General features: G+C 38.3%; 1 protein-coding gene across 2 annotated transcripts in view; it reads right to left on the minus strand.

Moving 5' to 3' along the window:
* Window positions 1–2,199: 2,199 nt before the first annotated feature.
* The window catches only part of znf507 (zinc finger protein 507), a 60,042-nt gene continuing 36,891 nt past the window's right edge, over window positions 2,200–25,350 (minus strand). For both annotated transcript variants that reach the window (XM_072596166.1, XM_072596165.1), the window contains exons 3-7: window positions 20,568–20,679; window positions 17,264–17,375; window positions 13,144–13,248; window positions 8,178–8,312; window positions 2,200–6,301 (exon numbers count right to left, since the gene is read on the minus strand). In XM_072596166.1, coding sequence (XP_072452267.1) covers window positions 5,911–6,301; window positions 8,178–8,312; window positions 13,144–13,248; window positions 17,264–17,375; window positions 20,568–20,679 — 855 coding nt within the window. In that variant the 3' untranslated portion in view covers window positions 2,200–5,910. The remainder of the gene's footprint in view (window positions 6,302–8,177; window positions 8,313–13,143; window positions 13,249–17,263; window positions 17,376–20,567; window positions 20,680–25,350) is intronic.

Raw genomic sequence — 25,350 nt, forward strand, 5'->3', positions numbered from 1 at the left:
TAAAAGTTGCTCCTCGATGTCTGAACTTCCTGTTAAGGTGTGGGACGTTTTTAAACAATGGTTTTCTGCTACAGGAAACAGTTCCTTTGTATTTCTTGGCAACACAAAAATAACAGGCTCAAATGGCATATCCTGTCAATGTACATTATGCTTCTACATATAAAATCAGATGGGTTGCAACACAAATTTAATTGTTTTTGATCAAGCAGTTGAGGAATGATATTTCTGCTCCTGCAAATAGTTTCCTGCTTTCAAGACCCTCTTTGTCAATTTTCAGAATACACTTGGGAACATAGGAACGGGATGCGGCCATTCAGCCCCTCAAACCTGTTTAACCTTTCAATGAGTGGTCTCACTCCATATGCCTGCCTTTGACCCATAAGCCTCTCAAATTTACAATTAACTCACTCAGCATCCACAGCCATTTGTGAAAAAGAGGCCCAAACATCTACCGTTCTTTTTGTGTAGAATTGCTTTTGAATATCTATTCTGAAACAATTTGACTATGCTCCCTAATTCTGGAATCTTCAACTAAAGGAAATAGATTATTTACCTACACTGTCTTTTCTTGAACACTTCCATCAGATCACCTCTTAATCTTCTGAATTCTGGAGAAAACAGGCCTAATTTGTAAAATATCTGCTCATAATTTTGAAACATAGATTGCAGAGGTTTTCTTGTAAACATAAGTTTTACACTCCAAGGCCAATCTATCCTTCCAAAAGTGCAGTGCTCACTTTGCTCTCCGTACTCTAAGTGAAGTAAAACCAGCTTTTTGTACAACAAACATGGAAATTGGAGAACAGAAACAGTCCCTTTGGCCCATCATGTCTGTGATTAACTCCTGCATCCTTGTTTGCCAGTCCTCCGGATAAAAAGACCTGCACTCCATTAGCTTATTATTTTCTGTACTGTTCGTGACATTTTAAAGATCTATGCACCTAAACCACCGTCTCTTTGGACATCCACTGCATTTAATTTCATGCCATCCAGAAAGTACCCCAATCTCTTTCTTTGGCCTAAATGGATAATCTCACACTTACTTACATTGAATGTCCTTCTTGTCCTTTGTGATTGTGTGTGACCTTTATATACTTCACGATTTAACAATTCACAAAGATTTCAAATAAATTTTGTGAATAAATCATGTCTATCATGTGGATCAGTTGGTGAATGAGATGAACAATGAGATAGATAAAGAAAGCAGCACTTAGATTCTCTAAAATCAGCTCAAGTATTCCTATAATTTGTGTTTCAAAATTTTAGTGCATTATTTTGTACAACACAAATGTATGCTTACAAATACCGTCTTATTTTTAACATGATTTGAATATTGCATTAAGTTTCTGCCAAGTTTCAAAACTCAGGAATAAGCACTTCTGTCAAGTTAGCTGATGTCACTAGAATTTAGTACTTGCCAAGTGCTTCCAATTTCGGTTTATAACATTAGGACATCCTGTGGAGCTGTGAAACAGCAGGACACACAGGGTCAGATGACATATAAAACTTTTGAAAAAAGGCTTAGGACACAAATGAAACAAATCAGACATGTCATTCTCACTGGATACATGAAAACATTTTACAGTTAGGAATAGCATTCAAAAATAAATTGCTTCTTAAAACCAGCTTTTAGTGTAGGGCAAAAATTATTAAATCTAGGTCCAATATTGCAACAGAAATGACATTTAGATTCAAATTTGGTTTCTATGCAGGAATTTTCAATGTGGGTACATGTGTTTTGACCAAAGTAGAATGGAATTCTTTTTGCCCCACTTACAATTGCATTTTACCAATAGGTTTATCAATCTCGCACTCTTCAAGCTGTGTGCAAAGCCAGCTACACAAATTATAAATAGTTTAATTTTAACTATAATAGGTAACAAAGCTTTTGAACAGTTGCAGCCAAATTCAACAACCAGGTCAAAGTTGATGGACAGAATTAAACTAAGCAGTTAAAGGAAAGAGAAACAAAGAGATATGAGAACAGAGGTGGTATGTTGAATTGGGACCACTGGTAAAGGAGAATAAATGATGACATGTCCAGTTGGGCTAACTGGCTTCTTTCCATGCTAAGTAATCCTATGGTCACAACACAGACCTCAATAAGCAGCACTTAGCTCTTTCTTAACTGGAAAACAGAACTATATTTGGAGACAACATTATGGATGAAAAACACAAACTAAATAGAATATATCCTGTTCATTTTTTTAAGACAAAGGTTTATTACCAAATTACAAATGGTACATTGAGTAAACATAATAGATGACAAACATTACAAGTAAAATAAATTAATGTTACACAACATTAAGTAGTACAATAATTACAGAAGTACTACAGGTCTGGTTTTATTAACACAGAAAAACTTGATCAGTTCTACAGTAAGAGATCCAAAGAGCTTTTGGCATTAAGGCATGCAGCTTAACGTGCAGATCAAACTTGGATACACATTCCTACACGCGCACACTCATACAGTCCTATTGTTAAAAGATACTTGTCAGTTTTCTAAAATGCTTTGGCTAACAAAATGTTTTAGTGTAATTGATGACATTGGGAGGGTAAGTACATGTATTCAAAATAATTCTTTAATATCAAATGGCATGTATGTTACATCTACTTATAAGTTTCTGTATCCATTTCAGGTATCAAATTTTAAACTTTCCTTGTAGAATCATGGATGTTTAACAATTATATATTATTTTAACTAAGTGCTCTCAAAATGTCCACATATGGTACCAGTAGCCATCTTATGAAACTTTCATTTAATATCTTTCATAAGTTTTGGAAATACAGTTATGAGCGTAGAAATACAAAACAAAAACATAATGTGATAAGAGAAACAATAACAGAAATAAAAAATACATTTTGTAAGAGGTTCTAAAAACTGCAGACTAAACCTTTAAAATTAAATGCATTAATGTCTCACAACAGTAAGTTTTCCTTAGCCTTGCCTGTGGCACGATCACCCAAAATAAACTGGTGTAAAGCATGATAGCAAGCAAACTGCAAGCTACCCACAATGCAGAGTACTTAAAATTTCAGTCAACCTTGCGTTAATTCAGGTTCACAGTGGAAGTACTTGTACAGCTGAATCCAGCTTAAAGAGGAACAAAAAACTTTAAATACAGATCTTCTTACTCCTTCAGCTCCTAAACCTTGGAACCATAATTTACTTTTAAATACTTGGAACTTTATTCAAACAGCTGTTGAAGCAATTTTTTTTTATCTCTAACATTTTCCTTCTGATCTCTTAGAATGTCCACAACCTGTAAATGTAAAGTAGGTGAATAATGTTGGCTTACTACGGCTTTAATTTCTCTAATCAGTAAGAGAATTTATGGAAGATTGTGAAATTTTACCTATGTAAGCACAGACATTCTACAGTATGTCACCTACTCTACATTTATTAAGTTGGAATCTCAATCATTAACATCAATAGGACGTTGCCTTATGTAAAAACTGTGTGAACAAGCACAATGGATTCAGTTTCTAAAAAATCTTAGTTTCATCCATGTTGTGAACTGAAACCAAATCAGTTCTTTCTTGGTTTGCAAGTAGCCTAAATAATTATGCATACACTACATAAATAATCAGTACAATTGGGAAAAACTAGAAACTTTTCAGATTCATTCACTTTGTATGCAATGTGAACAAGGCATTACAAATTCTCATATCAGCAGTTTGGATGTTATCGTTATTGCTCCCCATTGTCTTTCAAATAACTCCAAGTCCATTACAGCTTCACAATATTCTTCCAACCACTGCTAGGTTTTAGAATATCAAAGAAAGGATGAACCCAGTAACTACAAATCGGTTAGTTTTACCATGATGGCTTATGAAGAATTGTAAAACTAAGGGCAAATTTCAACACAATAACCGTTGCATTTTTTTTCTAAGTAAAAAAGAAAGTGATGAATGTTAACAGTATGTTTGCCTAGGCAATATCAAATGCACAGAATATTCAGTACAAATTTATCTTTGAAAAAGCAAACATATCCTCACTCAAACCACAATCTTTATATTTTAAAAAAAGATACCAAATTCATGTGAAAGTGTTTGGGAAACCTCTTATCAGTTGACAAATACTAAGCACCCCGACAGTTACAATTGAGACACATATCTCCCTTACTTGTTTGTGGTAAGTTTCAGAAGGAAGACAACAAACTGGTTCTTCTGGCAATTTTCACAATCCCAATACTATTTTGGCCGAAGACATGCATGGAGATAAGGATGTCTTTGTATTTCTCAAAGACACTACAGGGTGTAAATAGCAAAATATTTCCTAGTAGATATGTGAATTTTAAAAAGATTTTTAATGTTTAAGTCATAGCTGATAAAATTAATTTATTGCCCAAACTAAACAGAAATTCAGAGTTCTAAAAACTGAAGTTCGAAAATGAACAGTAAATTCAAAATTCTTAACTATCATTTAGTCACAATAGCTGTATTAAACCAATATATTTAACTAATTGTAAAATCATTGTTACATTTTTCAAATTGTATTCACGTCAATGCTCATGTCTGTTATAAGTAAATTCAGCTTTATATCTTCAAATACATTGCTAAATTTTACATGGATTTCCTTCAAATTCAGATGGACAATTTTAGATGCAAGTTGAATTGTAGCAAGGTACCTTTTACTGCTTGTTCAACTTATATAATTCAGTGCAATATTTCTTGTAAAATTAGTGAAATCATAATTTTAAGCAGTAAAATCAATAATTATAACCGTTTCAAGTCAAATTACTAATATTTATTTTTACATAAGTGGCCATCTCTATTACCAAAAACTCAGGACAAACCTCTGAGTAAATGGTTCCATAATTATGATCTTATTGAAGATGATTTGAATAACTTCCACTTGTGATACAACATATTAAAATAGCAATTTTGTATACACTCTAAGTGTAGATCTCAAAGCCTGGACATTTCAGTCTGCAGGATCATAATCCTTGTGAACATTTGCAAACTTTAAATGGGCATCTGAACCAAAGGGTAAAATAAGTTAGCAGTTCTCCATTCCTCCAACAAAATAGGTTTTAAAATGTCAGTGCATGCTATGTTTGGAACAAAGCCAGTTTTCTGATCCCTTTGAAATAACTCAACAGCATAGTTGTATGGAACTTCAAAGATAATCTGTCTACAGTAAAATTAGGTATTCATGGAACACAAAAAAAACCCACAAGATTAAAGCATGATGTCTTCTGAAGATGAACAACATGTTAACTTGCTTGTCTGAAGAGGCTTTATTCATTTCCATTTGCAGTGGGTTGTAAAGCACATACCTGAAACTCTCATGTTTCAAGTCAGCCTGCCATCGTTCTCAAAAAGAGAAAAACCTGTGCAGACTTTGGTAAGACCATTTCCCCAGAAAATTACTGTATGACACAGAACTTTGAACAAAACCTTTGTTCAAAGACTAAGTTCATATTACTACTGAACAAGGTAAAAGTTTTCATTCTGCAACCCCTTCACGTACTGTTGTCTTTACAAGAGATTTGTTCAGTGATATGATTACAAAATAGCACCATAAGCAAAGTGCATTGTGAATACAATAACTTCACTGCATGTAACAGCTTATAACTACAGGCATAAATATTAAAAAAACTTCAATAAATACAGAAATATTATCTGTACCTAAAGCACCAGTATTTAGGACATGGTGCAGGACAGTATAGGAGAAATGAAATATCAAAATGATCCTCGAACATCTTCCTTGCACCTAGGTTACTTATATGCAAGATATTATTTGTAATATGTTCTGAAAAGGGTGACAACAGTAACGTTTACACCATTTAAAAAGGGACTAAACGTTTTGAATTGTTGACATTCACGGTTTGTTCAAGAATTTATCTCATGACTCCTTCTATAAAGAGGCAATGTGTTTTGTAAATATAGCTTCTCCAGGTTGATTTAGTCAGAGCCACTCTGTTCAGGTTGGGAGCAGTGGTCCTTGTTGAGGATAATGTTAATGATCTCACCCTCATGTTCCTTCATATGATCCATCAATAGCTCTTTACTGGTGGATTCAAAACCACAGATACAGCAACAGAATAACAGCACACAGTACTCCATGCCAGTACGAATCTGACTTCCAGCTTTTCCTGGTGTATCAGAGACATTTAAGTCTGAATTCAATTTCTGGCACTTTTCAGGGCCTTTGGTTTCATCAGTAATGAGGCTCACTGCCTCTGGAGCTGAGGGAGGCTTATCAGAATTTGTAGAAAGAGGATGAAGTGATGGTGACGATGATGATATTTCTTCAACATCCTCATCTGCAGGTTTTCGCTGGAGGTCTTGACACCTTATATAAGTTAGATGCACGCATTATTTTACACAAAATAACTTCACCATAATATAACGCAAACAAAAAAAATGTTTTAAATACCTCGTTGGACATGCTATAACTCTTCTATGACAAGAGGGAGCTGTACCCAGACATTTAGCCCAGAAATATAAAGGCTAGGATAATGTGTACCATTGTTTGTACTATATTTATTGCATTCACATCTGGTAACATCTGTCCTTTCACATTTGAAATACGATTTTTGTAATCATGCAAGTCTGACATATGTAATGGCAGAATTTAGCCACTGGGTGACAAGCTGGAGCAGTTAGCTTTCTTCCTCTCATGAATTGGTGGAAAACTGGATTTGTCCTCATGTTTCCTCCTCTTAGACCAGAAGCAATCCTTACAACATTTACTTTAACCACTGTTTTCACAACTCAGTTCCCTTCAGGACTCAGGCAGCAATGTAAGAGTAAACGATCTAAGGTTAAGCTCCCCAGTTTGTATTTACCCTTGACATCCACTTCCATTAAACAAATCACATACTGCCATTCTGTAGATGCTACATCAGTTGGCTGTGTCAACCAAAATGTGACAAGCTGAGTGAAGTGAATTGGCCTGATATGATGGCCTTTGGGTCTCTGAAAACAGAACCCACCTGCAGTGCTTGCCTGCTGGAATGAACGGTTCACTACAACTTCAGTGTTTAGCCCCAGGTTCAGTTGACAAAAAATAATTATTTAACTTGAAATTCAGTAGGATCTCCAGCTGTTATCTTCCCTTTTGGGTGGAAAATTGTACTTGACATCTTGGAGGGAAAACAAGGAGTCTAATCAGGTTACAGGAACTGATGACCTGGGGTAAATGTGCATAAATTACTGAAGGTGGTAAGGCAAGCTAAGAAAGTACTATAAAGCCATGCAGAATCTTGACTTTTTGTTTAGTAATTAGAGGCAGAGATTACAAAGGATAATTCAGCATCAACTGCAGCATTGTGTCCAATTCTGGGCACTGCACTAGATTTTTCAGATTTAGATATAGGTTTTAGGGAGGATGTAAAGGCTTCAGAGAATGTTTATGGATACAGTTGCAGAAACAAGAGCCTTCGGTATGTGGATGGACTGGGGGAATTGAGGCTGAGAGAAGAAGGACACAGAATGAAAGTGATGACAAAAGAATCAAAAGGGACACAAAGGATTAAAAAGCACTTTTCACTTGTTGAGCAGTTATGATCTGGAATTGACTACCTGAAGGGGCAATGCTGGTAGATTTAATTGAGACTTGAAAAGAAACTGGATAAGCATATGAATGGAAGAAAGAAAATGGATATGGGGCAAGGGCAGGTGAGTGGGATGAGCTAAACGGCTCTTCCACAGACTAGCTTGGGCCAAGTGGCTAAATGGTTCCCAGCTGCACTGCATCCACTCTATGAGGGCCCTATCTAAAATCTCTACTCTTCAAATCTACAATAAAATCATGTATCGAATGATTAAAGCTTCCTCTCCCAGGAGTGAAAGGAGGACATCTACTGATCTCCTAACTTCCTCCTCGCCTTCATGAGAGCGCGAACAGAAAGTGAATGCATGGAGCAAGAGAGTCTGCATTTTCTTCTCCTTGATGTTCACCAAAAATCAAATCTTTAAGAAAGGCAGATTATGGTCTCCCCTCGCAAAAGGCAACCCTCTCTTCTTCTACAAGACCATAAATATAAATTCCTATTTTTCCAGCACAGTGTGACCTAGTATGGACAATTATTCACATTATAAATGATTAAACAGTGCTTTGTCTAATCACAATTTGAAGCTGCTCAACAAGTCACAGTTAAATCAAATTTCCACAAAAGAAATATTAACAAATTAAAGCCTTCTACTATTAATAGATGTATCCTCACCTGCTGCTTTGAGAAATGGCTTCATTTATGGCCTTATTCACCTGTTCATAATTATAATTTTGATCACTTGCATGTTTCCACATATGGGATTTCAAAGATGGAGGATGACTACACACATAACCACATAGAGAACACCTATCAACAAACAAAACCAGAACACAATTACATAAACTAATCCATGTTTAAGGTTCATACAGATAATTACATAAAATAAACCAGATATAGTGACATGGCTTCATAGTTACAAAAACAAGTCTTATGAAGAGAGTCACAAATCAAAACTGCAATCTTGATTGAAATTCAAATTAGTCCATTGGCACTGGCTAAGTTGGCTTTTTGACAGGAAGCTCAACCAGTCTAGTCAAAAGTTGCCTCTCACAATGTTACTTTTGCAGATCCATTCTTAAAGAATTTTTCTGAACCCCAAAAGTACAACAAAAAAATCATACAATATAATTAATTTGGTATATGAAATGATAAATCCATTTAAATTTGATCTTTGATTACTGTATTTAAATATATTCTGACATTTAAACTACTCACCAACCAGAAAGGGAAAGTAATTAAAAATCTCTTAAAAGCTAGTAAACATATTTCAGCAAATTGCATTAGCATTTAGGAGTCAGAAGAACGGATTTTTCAGCAATTAATGTAATTACATGCAAATATATGCATTCTTCTACCCATCATTAGCTGCATATCATGTCTACTTGCAACACACCCAAATCTGGACTCTAACTAACTATTTTGGCAGAGTCAGTGTTAAAGAATTTGCATGAAAATACATATATTGTACAAGCCATCCCTCCATATACACAGTCAAATTTCAAAATATAATTTAAATTACTGAAAGCAGCAGATAAGTATTGGGAATGCACAGATCATTTGGTACTATGTTAAATGCTCTTTAGGTTGAGATGTTTAGCACATTCTCTTCAACAGAAATCTAAAAACCAGATCCAGAATTGAGAATGTTATACCAAAAGCCTACTCAGAAACTGACCCAAAAACAACAATTTTTGTTACTTAAATGACAAAGCACGAATGAGGAAATGGAGACCACCTCATAACTCTAGAACAGGACGATCATAGAAAAGTACCTCAAAATATTTTACACATCGCTGAACCAGCAGTAATGTTTGCTGAATCAGATGCATTGCTAGAGACTGTCAAGGCTATGGCAAGTATTACTAGATTAGCATCACGAATGGACATCATCCTTAAATGTGGAAAAATAATCAACTGTTGATTTGGCTGGGATCTGATGATATCCAAACCGATCAAGACAAAAATTAACAAAGTAACAATTACTTGGATTTGATTATTTCAACCACTTCTTCACTTCCTTAAATTCTCCAGTAGGGCAGCTCCTTGAAACTCAAAATGGAATAATCTATGTTATGGGAGCTAGGCTACCTACTGGGTCACAGGTGAGAGCAAACCACGTACTGACTTATCTTCAAACTAGCCTGTGGTTTAGTGAACTTCATATTTAAATACAATTTCTTAGAATAAAACAAGTATTTATTCACCAACAATTACTGAACTACTTTAGAATGTACTTATATTATGACCATGTCAGGTTACCAGAAAGACTTAAACAAATATGAGCAATTAACAACAATTGTTGAGCAAAATCAACAATTAACTGACAGAATTTTTCACCAAGATTCCTTATTCTTTAATAAAATAAAACTTCATTGTATATCAAGAATCACCAAAGAAAGTAAATAGCATTTAAGGTCATAGCTTAGAAAGGTTTATAAAGGTTTTGGATGTAGGTTTGCTCGCTGAGCTGGAAGGATCATTTCCAGACGTTTCATTACTCTACTAGGTAACATCTTCAGTGGGCCTCAGGTGAAGCAATGCAGAAAATTCCTGCTTTCTATTTATATGTTTGGGTTTCTTTGGGTTGGTGATGTTATTTCCTGTGGTGAAGTCACTTTCTGTTCCTTTCCTCAGGGGGTAGTAGATGGAGTCTAACTCGATGTGTTTGTTGATAGAGTTCCAGTTGGAATGCCATGCTTCTAGGAATTCTTGTGCGTGTTTTTGTTTAGCTTGTCCTAGGATGGATGTGTTGTCCCAGTCAAAGTGGTGTCCTTCCTCATCTGTATTTGAGGATATTAGGTGAGAGAGAGTCATGTCTTTTTGTGGCTAGTTGGTGATGACAAAGGTGTCATCTGCATAGTGGACCCAGAGTTTGGATTGGATGGTTGGCAGAGCTGTTTGCTCAAGTCTCTGCATTACTGCCTCTGCTAAGAATCCTGATATTGGAGATCCCATGGGTGTTCCGTTTGTCTGTCTGTAGGTTTTGTTGTTGAAAGTGAAGTGGGTGGTAAGGCATACGTTCACTAGCTTGATGATATTCTCCTTGTTGAATTCCTGAAGACCAAAGATACTAAGATAGAAGAGGATGAAATAATGGTCTCCTTTGATGTAACACCCTTGTTTACTTCAATCAACATTAACCTGGCCAAGGAAACACTGACTACACTATTAGAAGACCTGAAGACGCATACACCAAACACCACTAACTTCATCAACAAGGAGAATATCAAGCTAGCAGACCTATGCCTTACCACCCACTTCACTTTCAACAACAAAACCTACAGACAGACAAACGGAACATCCATGGGATCTCCGATATCAGGGTTCTTAGCAGAGGCAGTAATGCAGAGACTTGAGCAAACAGCTCTGCCAACCATTCAACCCAAACTCTGGGTCTGCTATGTGGATGACACCTTTGTCATCACTAAACGAAACAAATTAGAGGAAACCTTCAAGACCATCAATAATACCCGTACTGGCATAAAATTCACTGAAGAGGAGGAAACCAACAACAACTACCATTCCTAGATGTCACAGTAGAGTGAACAGCCAATGAAGAACTTCAAACCAGCGTCTACAGAAAAACACAACACATACAGACCAAATATTGAACTACAGAAGTATCGTCTCAACACCCACAAACGAAGCTGCATCAGAACATTATTTCGACGAGCCAATACACACACTGCAGCATGGGGGAACTACGCAGAGCAGAGGAAAGTCACTTGTACCATGTATTCAAAAAGAACGGGTACCCAATGAACACAGTCCGCCGATTTCTCAGCAACAAACCCAAACAAGCAGACAAAATGCATCTAGAAACCCATCCACTCACCCCTATATCAAAGGCATCTCGGAAATGACTGCCACACTACTCAGACCCCTTGGCATCATGGTAGCCCAGAAACCCACCAATACAGTAAAACAGCAGCTAATGAACTTGAAAGACCCTATACAGACAACAAGCAAAACTAATGTCATTTACAAAATACCGTGTAAGGACTGTAACAAACAGGCAGAAAACTGGACACCAGGATACATGAACACCAACTAGCCACAAAAAGACATGACCCTCTCTCACTAATAGCTTCACATACGGATGAGGAAGGACACCACTTCGACTGGGACAACACATCCATCCTAGGACAAGCTAAACAAAGACACGCACGAGAATTCCTAGAAGCATGGCATTCCAACCGGAACTCTACCAACAAACACATTAAGCTAGACCCCATCTACTACCCCCTGAGAAAAGGAACAGGAAGTGACTTCACCACAGGAAATAACATCACCACAGGAAATAACATCAACCCAAAGAAACCCAAACATATAAATAGAAAGCAGGAATTTTCTGCATTGCTTCACCTGAGGCCCACTGAAGATGTTACCTAGTAGAGTAATGAAACGCCTGGAAATGGACCTTCCAGCTCAGCGAGCAAACCTACATCCAAAACCTCAACCCGAGTTACAAATCTTAGATTAGATTAGATTGCCTAGTGTGGAAACAGGCCCTTCTGCCCAACCAGTCCACACTGACCCTCCGAAAGTAACCCATCCAGACCCATTTTCCTCTGACTAGTGCACCTAACACTATGGACAATTTAGCATGGCCAATTCACCTGACCTTCACATCTTTGGATTGTGGGAGGAAACCGGAGCACCCGGAAAAAACCCATGCAGACACGGAGAGAACGTGCAAACTCTACACAGACAGTTGCCCGAGGCTGAAATCGATCCTGGAACCCTGGTGCAGTGAGGCAGCAGTGCTAACCACTGAGCCACCGTGCCACCCCTTCTCAAAACTCGCTATTTATAAAGGTGCACATGACCTTCCAAAACTTGCATTCCCTTAAATTCCTGCTATTCATCAAGACTCAAATCACTAGGATTTGTCCATCAGCAGTTGGCTCAGTAATCCTCCAATTTTGTATGAATAGGTTGTGGTTATGGACTCTTCAGTTCTTTACTGTGACTTTGGGCATACATACTTTGATCCCCAGTCCATTCCAACAGTTTCAGTACAGCTCGCTCCAAACTAACTAACTATTCAAGCTGCTTACTTTCTAGCACATGGTTCTGAAAGGATCATTGTAGATCTCTGCCACTACCTGCAAGGTAGAACAAATCTTCTGGCTGGTTTTCTCTACATTATACCCAAACTGAATTGCCTGGTTCTGTTAGCAAATAACCAGGCAGATTCGACAAAAGAAATTCTGTCTAAACTTCCATTCTAAATAACTATATCAACAGCAAACAATGTGTTGTTTTGGATGATTTGAAGAAAATCACAAATTATTTTATCTGTGACACAAATCTTTGGTTCTGCAACCCATATGGACAATTTAGATCACTACTAGATTTAATTGCCTCCTCTGCAGATTCCCTAGCTTCACTACAAGCTTTGAGAAGGATAATTCACTGCTCCAGTTTTTCACCATTTCCACTCATCTTGCAGGACAAACACAGGCTATCATTTAAGGGTAATAAATTTCATTTAATTTTCATTTACATCAGAGCTGCTTTTACCAATTTCTCAACCAGATGCTCCTCTTTGCTACAGTTCAAATTTAATTCCTAAAGCTTAAGGTTATGTTCTTGAAAAAGTATAAATTATAAATTAGATTTTCACAACACTTACTTATACTGTTCCAGCAACTGAACAACCTGATGCTCCTGTGGGTGGCGTTTCATATGACACTTTAAGCTGTTCAGGTTTGTTGTTGCAAAGTCACAGCTACTGCATCTGTAAATCGATCATGGTTGAATATGAGTACAGGTCATTCTGCTATAATGTGTTTAGTCATGTAAATTTGCTATAACTTGAATGACAAATAGGGGACGCTGTATTTAATGTGCAAACTTTTAAAACATGCGTTGGCTATAGTGTGATCCTATACCAACACTAAGTGTTATGTGTACTGTGCACTTCTCGTGCAACATGAGGTTGTACAGGACCACAACTATCGCACTATAGAAGAAATGATTGTATGTGTCTTTAAGTACCTGCTTAACTATAATATGGTACTGACTTATATTAATGTTATAAGCTAAAGAAGCTTTACTAAAGCTCCTTGTCACTTCCATTATGGCTGCAATACAGATTATTTCTGTAACAAAGTATTGGAATGACATTTAATTTTGAAAATATCAGTAAGGTGCCAGGATTAAGGGAATGCAATATTATTTCTTTTACTAAGGAAAGAAACAACATTTAACAAAGTTACTGGAATAATTGTTCTTTAGAAATTCAGGAGTACAAAGAGTAGACTTTCAGATAGCTATTCTGAGAAGGAGTGGAAATGAATTAAGCAATATAAACAAAAAGCAAAACAATTGCTGGAGTTGGAAATTCGAAACATAAAGGCTAAGCTTACCAGATAGCATCTGTGGTGAGAGCAGTTAAATTAACATTTCAACCGTGGGAAATTTCTGTCACAAGTGGTTTTCTTGCTTTCCTGTGCAGTTGTAACCAGGTGTATGAAAACACTTCGCAACTTCATACAAATAAAGGCAATCTTCTCCCCAATCTTTGGATTCTTACCTCAGAATTCTTTTTATAATAGGTTTTTCTCAATACACTACGAGGGAATTGCTGAGTGTTGTTTTCTGCAACAATAACTTCTTTGTTGCAATAATTTGTTTGAATAATCAAATTGCAGGCACTAAATTAACTTTAGTCAATGAGAGGGCTTCTTATTAAAGACTTTGAACAGAGAAACTACTTTCCTCGGCCCCCTCTCATGTCACACATCTTAGTTTATATTGTAGCAGTAGACTGCTAGACTTAATTTAGCTTAAAAACATGAAAATTGCAGGGACCATCATGGGAAAAGGAAGATGGACTCATGGAGTGCTTCACATAGTATACTGCAAACCTATACAACTTCACTATAAAATACTTGATACAGATCCAACAAATTGCATTTCATACAATTAGCTGACAATTCATTGCGATAATTATCTGTGGTGCAAGAACTTAAAATCATAAGACTGTGCTGCAAATGGAAATACAAGAACTACAATTAGAAAGACAAACAATAAAATCCAAATAACTCCTCCTGATTTTTCCTAAGCTTGTTCATTACAAATTACACAATGCTTGACAGTGTACAATACTATGTTACGATGGGTCACAGAATAGCTGCAGCATAAAGGAGGCCATTCAGTGTATCATATCAGTGATAGCTCTCTGCAACAACTCACCTAATCCTAGATGTTTTTGCTCAGCTATCAATTTTAGCAAAAGCCCACTAGTGGATGGTGGGAAAGAAGAGTACAAGAGAAGGAAAATATCTTGTATTAAAACATATTTATCAGCCACATATACTAACTTATTTTTAATGCTTTTATAAAGAGTTAGTCTTAATAAATGATTATATACAGTTCTCCTAGTATAGCAGTGCGACTTCCCAATTTATATTTTTACACAAAGTATGTCAAATTTCAATGCGCCAGCAGCCGAGCAATTCTAACTGATGAACAACTTGTGGTATGTTTGTAATTCAGAATATGACTTTTGCATTGTGTTAGCTAATTTGCATTAACAAAATCAGTGTATCAGTCGGCAAAATGTTAGCAAAACTGAAGCCTATGGCATAAAAAGAACTGGTAGATTGATTATAGGATTGATTTAAGGACAAAAAGAAGAGGATTGTTTTTCAGACTATACAGAAGTTTGCAGTGATGTTCTCCCAAAGGGGATTAGGTTTCTGCACTTACAAGAATTACTATTTATTAGAAACAGTTTTTAACTAAAGGTAGACATATATGAACAGTTGATATATCTCTTTATTAGTTAAAACTCTAACCCCGTTATAAAACTCTTTTTACACACACACAGAAAGACTCTGGATAAAAAAAAGGAGACTTGGATAGCAAAAAAACTGGAAAGGCACTACAATGGACCCTCTCTGCAGGGCTCACTGAGATGATCCCTTTGGCTTGCTCCTTGATCTCTCTTCTCCAGATACTTTCATTTGTTCACAGGAGGCACAGAACGAATGGTTTACAATACATCTCTGATGCATTGTTAAAAACAACATCTTAATGCAACTGATGTAGGACAATAAACAGGCTTTAGGTATTTTTGCTGCAGAGGAAAGCACATCACTCTCTCCTCCAGTCATCCAACAGCTTCTAGCCATATCGTTCATGCCCAAAAGCTGTTCAGCTACCTCATAGAATCACAGATGTGTTATAGCATAGGAGGCCATTCAGTGCACCATGCTCATTAAATGAACCTCTTGTCAATCTCTAGCTTTATCCCCACACCCTTACACACTACTTCTCTCCAAATAATCATCAGATGCCCTCTTGAATGCCTCAATCGAACCTGGCTCCACCACAATTCTGCGACAGTGCATTCCATATGCTAACCAACTGAATGTGAGATGAAGTTTTTTTTTCTCAGATCACCTTCTTTTGCATCACTTTAAATCTATGCTCTCTCTGTTTCATTCCTTTTACAAGTGGGAACAGCTTCTCTCTATCTACTTTATGCAGCCTGGTCATGATTTTGAAAATGTTCCTCTCAGCCTTCTTCTCTTCAAGGAGAAGTGGCCCAACCTCTTCAATAACTGAAGTTTCTCATTCCTGGAGCTATTCTTGTAAATCGCTTCTGCCCTCTCTCCAGTGCACCCAGAACTACACACAATACTGCAGGTGAGGTCTAACATGTTTTACACAAGTCCTACACCACCTTCTTACCTCTATTAATAAAGCCAAGACCACTGTATGCTTTATGAACTGCTCTTTCCAACTATCCTGACACTTTCATTGATTTGTCCACATGTTTACCAAAGCCCTCCTGTTCTTTTAGAATCGTATCCCCATTTTTACATTGGTAGAAAGAACATTGAAAGACAAAGTGCATCACCTCACACTTCTCTGTATTGAACTTCATCAAATACCTATGTGTCCACTGCACCAACTTGTTAATGTCCTTTTAAGCTCCACACTGCCCTCCTCAGAGTTTATAATACTTTCTAATTTCAGGGTCTTCTGTCCCTTATATACCAAGATCTAGATTATTGACATACTGTATACCAGAAGAACTGGGAGTCAATCACATAGTTGTTGGCGGATAGAAGTACTTGGTCATCAACTGGCCTTCATCCCACAGACCGATTAGCTGAACCTAATTTTGTACACAACTCCTTACTGTCAGTTTGTCTTCAAATTGTCCCACTGGGTGAACAAATAATGGTTTAAACAGCACTTAAAAACAAGCTACCAATGCAGCAATCCCCTCCACAATTTTCAGATTTTAAAACAGACCTTTTCCCATTCAAAAATACAGAAGCATAGAAAGATATGGCTTTTGCAGACTTACTTGATCGGTACCAGTTATGCACATCTTTGGATCAGAGAAGAGTACAAGGTAACTGAAATTCATTTTGAAAATGAATGATTTTGATTGAGTAAATAAAAAACTATTTTCAGGGGTGGAAAGGCTAGTAGCCAAAAGGAGAGATTGAAGTGATTGGGAAAACAAATGTAACAAGAGGAAACCTTCTTAGAGGGCAAGCTAAGGTGACTTGGAATGTACCGTGCTAAAGTGCAGAGGAAGTTCAATATGAACTCTTCATGGGAATCACATTAATACTCAAAGAGAAAAGTTAAGGTTATAGGCAAAGAGCAGGAGAATATAGCTGGTTGGATAGCTCTACTAAACAATCAACCCAGGCACAATGAGATGAATACATCTTGTGTTGCATCAATGAAAAGCTGGCTCGATGTATTTTGCAAGTTGCACAAACCTGTACGGTCTATCGGAGTTGTGGATTCTTCTGTGGTTTCTTACACCAACATATGTTGAACTTGTGTAGTCACACACATCGCACTTGTACAGCTTCTGAGCTGACAATATTTCTAGATAAAAAGGAGTTAAAGAATTAATGGTAGAAGTGTTGACTGTTTTAACTCTGAATTGCTATACAAGGCCATTAACCAAAATTTAGAAGGACATTTCCATGATACAGGTATCTTTTAATTACTTAATGCATAAACAATAGTGCTAATACAGTTCACCATGTCAAGGTTTGTTTTGTGAGGGATGGTGGTGGTGGTTCATGACAAGTGTGAGCATTCAGAACACAAAGCTGATCAATCATAAAGCTACAAGATTTTTGCTATCATCCTCTCAGATTTTTTTGGGTAATGTTGCCTTTCTGACCCTTACTGAACAAATAGTCACATGTAGTTAGAATTACTTCAGTTAGTAAGCAATTAAAGATAAAGGAATGAAAGTTTATGTGCACATGAAACTTAACTGATAGAATCAAACATCCATGTGCCTATATTCCAACATTGATATAAACCAACAAATATGAATAAACTGAGAAAGTGGTCAACAAAATAAAAGCTAAAAGAACTGCAGATACTGTGAGTCAGAAAAAAACCCAGAAGTTGGTGGAAAAACTCAGTTCTGAGAAAGGGTCACCAGACATTAACATTAACCAAATAAAAGCCTTGAATGGCACTCAGATTGAAAGAGACTTCAATGGAACTATTAAAAAAGGTAGCTGGATGCAAAGTTATCAATCACCTTCACTTCTAGTTAGTAAAGTCTGCAAGCCAATTCTCTTCCAAAAGACATTAAAAAAAGTTTATGATCCTGCTTTTGTGAATGGAAATTAGACTGCCAAAATATTGAAGCCATTACTCCATCAGTGGCTACAACATGAGACTCATACTACTCAGCACTCTGTAGCTGCACTGCTATAGCAGACTGAAACCTAAAGCTGATGCATGTACATGAAATGCATACATTGAAACAAGTAAACACTTTTCACTGCTTAGAACATCTTAAGATAGTTCATTCTCTCAGCATTTGTATTTTGGAAAACATATTATGCAATGGGATACCCAATTAAAATTAATAAAGGGATTTGCTAATTTTAAATTTTTTTTTAAAGATTAGATTCCCTACACTATAGAAACAGGCCCTTTGGCCCAACAATTCCATATTGACCCTCTGAAGAGTAACCCACCCAGACCCATTCCCCTACCCTATATTTACCCCTGACTAATGCACCTATCACTATAGGCAATTTAGCATGGCCAATTCACCTAACCTGCACATCTTTGGACTGTGGAATGAAACCAGAGCACCTGGAGGAAACCCACGTAGACATGGGGAGAATGTGCAAACTCCAAACGGACAGTTGGCCGAGGCTGGAATCGAACCTAGGTCCCTGGCACTGTGAGGCAGCAGTGTTAACCACTGAGCCACAGTGCTGCCCTATATATTGCAGATTGTTTTATATGAATTGGAACATATGTTGGAGTGATCTCAAGGCCACTGATCATAATTATGTAGAGGTTAGTGATCATTAACACGTATAAAGTCATCCTTTGAGCTTATGCAATTATGTTATTAAATCCACAGCATTTATACAGGCTGTTCTGCTATAACGTGTTTTGTAATGCAATTGATGAATTGGGAATGCTGTTTCTAAAGCATGAACTTTTAAAACGTGTTGGCTGTAACATGATTACATTAGGAACAATGCTTAAAATGTTGACAAGTGCAATTTTTCTTTCAGCTGGGGTTGCACAAGAACCCAACCATCGTGTTATATAAGAACTACCTGTATATTTAAGTCAGCTGCTAGAGTGTCCTTTCAGAGCTTTCAAAAAACGAGATTTATTTCACGGCTTGGAAATAGTTGACAGACAAGAATAAGCCCCCTTACAAACTCTTTCTAGGGCACTGAGTGTGCTTAATCAACCCAGCACACACTGATGCTGATATTTACAGGTGGTGATAATATGTGTCAGCTGCTGGCAAATCCAGAAACTCAGTTTGCAAAGGTCTCATTGAATTTAAGGGCAGGATGTTATTAGAACTGACACCGAAAGAACCACGAACGCTGTAAATAGAAGCAATAACATAAGTTGCTGGAAAAGGACCTTTCTGAGAAAGGGTCAGCAGACCCAAAACGTGAATACTGATTTCTCTTCACAGGTGCTGCCAGATCTGCTGAGCTTTTGCGGCAACTTCTGTTTTTGTTATTAGAACTGTTCTTTTACTTCCACTCCCACCAGACTGAAAGACTGTCAGGCTATTGGAAATTATGATGTGAAGGGAAGAGGTATGTGGAATTAGTTTTGCAGGGAAGGTGAGGGCATCTGGAATGCTGGAGGGGAGGGGTTATCTGTAAAGTACAAGCAAGTTGGTGCGGGCCAGAAATCTCAGGCAACAAAGGAAAACTGTGTGGAGTTTAAATAATCTCGTAAGGTTGAAAACTACAACATGTGAGTGAGAGACCAAAAACAGGAAGCAGACCCGTTCCTATTGGTCCACAAGTACTGATGGAAGAGTACTTAAGTGCTCACTTTGACAGCTCCTGCCTTACTTCACCTGCCCTGGTGAATCAGACCAGCACATGAAAAATTTAAAAAGTATTTGAATCTGAGATATCGAGGTTTATTAACGTATGGAAATAATCAGCCTGTCCAAGTAACTTGCCTGGACAAGCCCAAACCCATCTAAATTAATCTGTAAATAGGCACATTTGCAGTGGATTGTAGTTTATGTTTCACGTAATATAACAGTTTAACAAGCACTTTACCCCAACACTACTCGGCCCATCTCACTGATTCTGCTGGACAAGAAAAGACTATGAAATACCTAGATATAAGGTTTGAAATACTGATTGAGAAAAACAGACAGATATTACTTTGCCAAAGGCTAAGAAAGTTCATCACTGTTGAAAGACTGCCAGAAAAAAACTTTGCAGAGGTAATTTGCTTCCAATTTAGATACCTGCACCCTTTTCCAACCATCGTGTAAGTACATGATTAAGAAAGGTTTGGAAGGAATTGGCTAGAAACAGGCAGGTGGGGCTAGTTTAGTTTGGAATTATGTTTGACATGGACTGGGTGAACTGAGGGGTCTGTCGACTATGTCTAAAAGAACAGATGGCTGAATGGAAAGCAGGTCATAAGTTCAGAAACAGTTTCTTCATTTCACCTACAGCTTCAAGAGAAATCATCTAATACCTCTAAGTTTATTGTATATTTTATGTGCAGAAATATAATTATAAATATTCACATTACCTTCCTGTGTGCTTTCAGTTTCCCCATCTCTACTACAGTCAGTATTCTCATCATTTGTTGAGGAAATGTGAGAGGGGCCATGTTGCTCACACTCATGGTTCCGGAGCTGGTTCTGTCAGAAAGACGCTCAGAATGTCAAAGTAGCAATAAGCCATCTACTGTGTCACAAAGCTGGTTTCTGTTTTCTAAAAGCTGTTCCTTTTCTTAAGGATTCTGTGTCTTTTTTTTTCCCCAGAGGGTTTGTAAACATCTCTGTGTCAATTAAACTGGTTTGGTACAGAGATTAAAGAGTATTGAGAGATCTTTTTGTTTATATATAAACAGATAAGACTTCAGGCCAAAATGGTCATGTGAAGTGACCTGTATAATAAAAGGGGAGTGTGGTCAGCTCTCTCGCTGAGCAGTTTAGCTCAGTCCAGAACTGTTTGGGAGTTCAGCAGTGAGCTGTGTGGAAACAAACCATTTCACAGAGCAGCAAGGAGAGGGGGCAGAGAGAAGCGAGGGCTGCTGGGAAGGGTAAGTTTTCCCACTTAAAAAGGGACTTACCTCGGGAGCTGGGCCTCCATTTTTACAGAGTGACGAGAAGAGAGGGCTGCCGGGAAGGGAGAGGATGAGAACTGGTTTTAAAGAAGCAGCAGAGGGAGAGGCCACAGCGAGGTGCAGAGGACTGCTGGGTAAGTACTTGGGCAGTGGCCGAATCCCGAGAAACTACATGTGTAATGTCACCCACCGCCCTCCTTCTCGAACCTAAACAAAAGGACTCTCATGTGTTGCTAAGTTAAGGTATTTCAATTGCTATTTCTTGTGTAATGTGTGATTGATTAAAAGTTTACTATTAGTTGGTTAGTTGAATAAGACCATAGAGAAGTACTAAAAATTATTTAACTCATAAATTTGTATAAATTAATTAAATACATAGGAATGGCTGGACAGGTAATGTGCTGTAGCTGTATGATGTGAGAGCTGGCTGATCCCATTGTGAATGGCAGTGACCACATCTGCAGCAAGAGTTCATTGCTGGAAGAACTCCGGATCAGAATTGATGATCTGGAATCTCAGCTTCAAATACTGAGGCACATCGGGAAGGGAGAGTTACCTGGATGCTTTGTTTCAGGAGGCAATCACACTCGGTAGATTAAGTAATTCAATTTCAGTTAATGATCAGGAACAACAGGGTGTGACTGTAAGTGAGGCAGGTGGGATTCTGAGTTCAGGAGTGGAGAAGCCTCAGCCCTTGACCCTGTCTGACAGGTATGAGAGTTTTGCTCCCTGTACAGAAGAGGGAAAGAGCTGTGGACAGGATGATCCAGCTGACCAATGCAGAAGGCCATTCAAGAGGGGGGAGCAAAAAGATAATTAGTGGTTATAGGGGATTCTATAATTATGGGGACAGATAGTATCCTTTGCAAGTCGGATTGGGAGTCCCACATGGTGTGTTGCCTGCCCAGTGCGAGGGTGCAGTACATCTTCGACCCACTTGAAAAGATATTGGAGTGGGAGGGGGAGGATCCAGTTGTTGAGGTCCACGTTGACACTAACAACATAGGCAAGGCTAGGAAGGAGGACCTGTTTGGGAGTATTAAGCACAAGGAAGGAAATTGAAGAACAGGTCCTCGAGGGTCATACTCTGGATTACTACCCGAGCCACGTGCTAATTGGCATAGGGATACGAAAACTAGGGAAATAAGTATGTGGCTAACAGATTGGTGTGGGAAAGAAGGATTCCATTTCATGGGACATTGGCATCAGTTATGGAACCGAGGCAGTCGGTACCGATGGGGTGATTGCCACCTAAACTGATCTGGAAGCAGTGTTCTGTCGAAAAGGAGAACTAGGGTGGTCACGAGGACTTTCAACTTGTGAGTCGGGGGAGAAGGGAAAGGGAAGGCAACAGGGACTATGGAGCCAAGTAGAAAGATACGCATGTGGCAGGGTTTAAGTTCAAGGCAGACTAGGAATGAAGCAAAAACGATGCATAACTTAGGACATATTACTAGAGATGTTGGAAATCATGAGGACAAGAAAATTAGCATTAAGGTGAATGCTCATAGTATTTGTAACAAAGTAGATGAATTAACAATGTAAATCGTCGTGAATTATGATGATATGGTAGGCATCACAGAGACGAGGTTGCAGGGGTTCAGGACCGGCAGTTAAACATCCAAGGATTTACAATTTATCGAAAAGACAGGGAGGTGGGCAGAGGGGGCGGGGTTGCCTTGTCAGTTAAGAATGAAATTAAATCTATGGCGCTGAATGACATAGGGTCAGATGATGTGCAGTCTGTGTGGTTGGAGTTGAGGAACCACAAAGGCAAAAAGAACCATAATGGGAATTATGTACAAACTTCCCAGCAGTGGTCAGGACCAGAAGTGCAAGATGTACCAGGAAATAGATAGGGCATATCAGAAAAGCTAGGTCACGGTGATCATAGGTCACTTCAATATGCAAATGGACTGTGCGAATAATGTTGCAGGTGGATCCAAAGAAAGGGAATTCAAGGGATGCTTACAGGATAGCTTTTTGGAACAGCTTGCGATGGAGCCCACAAGGGAGCAGGCTATTCTGGACTTAGTGCTATGTAATGAGCCAGACTTTATAAAAGAGCTTAGAGTAAGGGAACACTTAGGAAGCAGTCATCATGATATGGTAGAGTTCAGTCTGCAGTTTGAAAGAGAGAAAGCAAAATCGAATGTAATGGTGTTACAGTTAAATAAAGATAATTATAGGGGCATGAGAGAGGAATTGACAAAAATCAACTCAAAGCAGAACCTAATGCGGAACACAGTATAGTAACGAAGGCAAGAGTTTCTGGGTGTAATTGAGGACATAGTGCAGAGGTTCATCCCAAAGAAAAGAAAGAGTTTCCGCAGGTGGGGGGGATGGGGGGTGGAGTTAGACAACTGACAAAGGAAGTCAGTATCAAAACAAAAGAGAAAGCCTAGAAAGTGGCCAAGAGCACTGGGAGATCAGAAGATTGGGAAGACTACAAAGACAAACAGATCAAATATGGAGGTAAGGTAGCCAGTGATATTAGAAATGATAGTAAAAGCTTATTTCAATACGTAAGAAACAAACGAGAGGAAAGAGTTGAGTATGGTAGCCATTACAAAAGAGAACGTGCTAGAAAAGCTAAAAAAAGGTCTAAAAATTGATAAATCTGCTGGCCCGGATAGGCTACATTCTAGAGTTCTGAGGGAGGTGGCTGAGAAAATAGCAGAGGTGTTGGTTATAATCGTTCAAAAATCACTGGAAAGTTCCAGATGATTGGAAAATCATTGTTATAATCCCCTTGTTCAAGAAAGGACCAAGATAAAAGATGGAAAATTATAGCCCAATTAGCCTAACCTCAGTTGTAGGTAAAATTCTAGAATCCATCGTTAAGGATGAGATTTCTAAATTCTTGGAAGTGCAGAGTTGGATTAGAACAAGTCAGCATGGATCTAGTAAGGGGAGGTCATGACTGACAAACCTGTTAGAATTCCCTGAAGAGATAACAAGTAGGTTAGACCAGGGAAACCCGTGGATGTTATCTACCTAGATTTTCAAAAGGCCTTTGATAAGGTGCCTCATGGGAGGCTGACGAGTAAGGCGAGGGCCCATGGTGTTTGAGGTGAGCTACTGGCATGGATTAAGGATTGGCTGTCTGACAGAAGGCAGAGAGTTGGGATAAAAGGTTCTTTTCCTGAATGGCAGCGGGAGACAACTGGTGTCCCGCAGGGTTCAGTGTTGGGCCGCAGCTGTTCACTTTGTATATTAATGATCTGGATGAAGGGACTGGGGACATTCTGGTGAAGTTCGCCCATGATACAAAGTTAGGCGGGTAGTACTGAGGAGGCAGGGAGGCTACAGAAAAATTTAGACAGTTTAGAAGAGTGGTCCAGGAAATGGCTGATGAAATTCAACTTGAGCAAATGCGAGATCTTGCACTTTGGAAAAGAATACAAGCATGGATTATTTTCTAAACAGTGAGAAAATTCATAAAGTCAAAGTACAAAGGGATCTGGGAGTGCTAGTCCAGGATTCTCTAAAGGTTGACTTGCAGGTTGAGTCCATGATTAAGAAAACAAATGTAATGTTGTCATTTATCTCAAGAGGGTTATAATATAAAAGCAGCAGTGTGCTTCTGAGACTTTATAAAGCTCTGGTTAGGCCCCATTTGGAGTACTGTGAACAATTTTGGGCCCCACACCTCAGGAAGGACATACTGGCACTGGAGCGTGTCCAGCGGAGATTCACATGGATGATCCCTGGAATAGTGGGCCTAACACACAATGAACGGCTGAGGATCCTGGGATTGTATTCATTAGAGTTTAGAAGCTTGAGGGGAGATCTAATAGAAACTTACAAGATAATGCATGGCATAGAAAGGGTCGACGCTGGGAACCTGTTTCTGTTAGGCGATAAGACTAGGACCTGTGGGCACAGCCTTAGAATGAGAGGGGGTCAATTTAGAATGGAGATGAGGAGACATTTCTTCAGTCAGAGAGTGGTGGGTCTGTAGAATTCATTGCCATGGAGTGCAGTGGAGGCTGGGACGTTAAAAGTCTTCAAGGCAGAGATTGATAAATTATTAATCTCGCAAGAAATTAAGGGCTACAGGGATGTAAGTGGAGTTGAAATGCTCATCAGCCATGATTAAATGGTGGAGTGGACTCGATGGACCAAATGGCCTTAGTTCCACTCCTATGTCTTATGGTCTTAAACACTCTCTCTCTTTCTGCCCTTTTAACTTCAACCTGTAAGCACATGTTCCATTTGTACTGGGTTTTAAGGGGGGGGT

The sequence above is a fragment of the Chiloscyllium punctatum genome, chromosome 26, assembly GCF_047496795.1.
Source record: "Chiloscyllium punctatum isolate Juve2018m chromosome 26, sChiPun1.3, whole genome shotgun sequence".
NCBI lineage: Eukaryota > Metazoa > Chordata > Chondrichthyes > Orectolobiformes > Hemiscylliidae > Chiloscyllium > Chiloscyllium punctatum.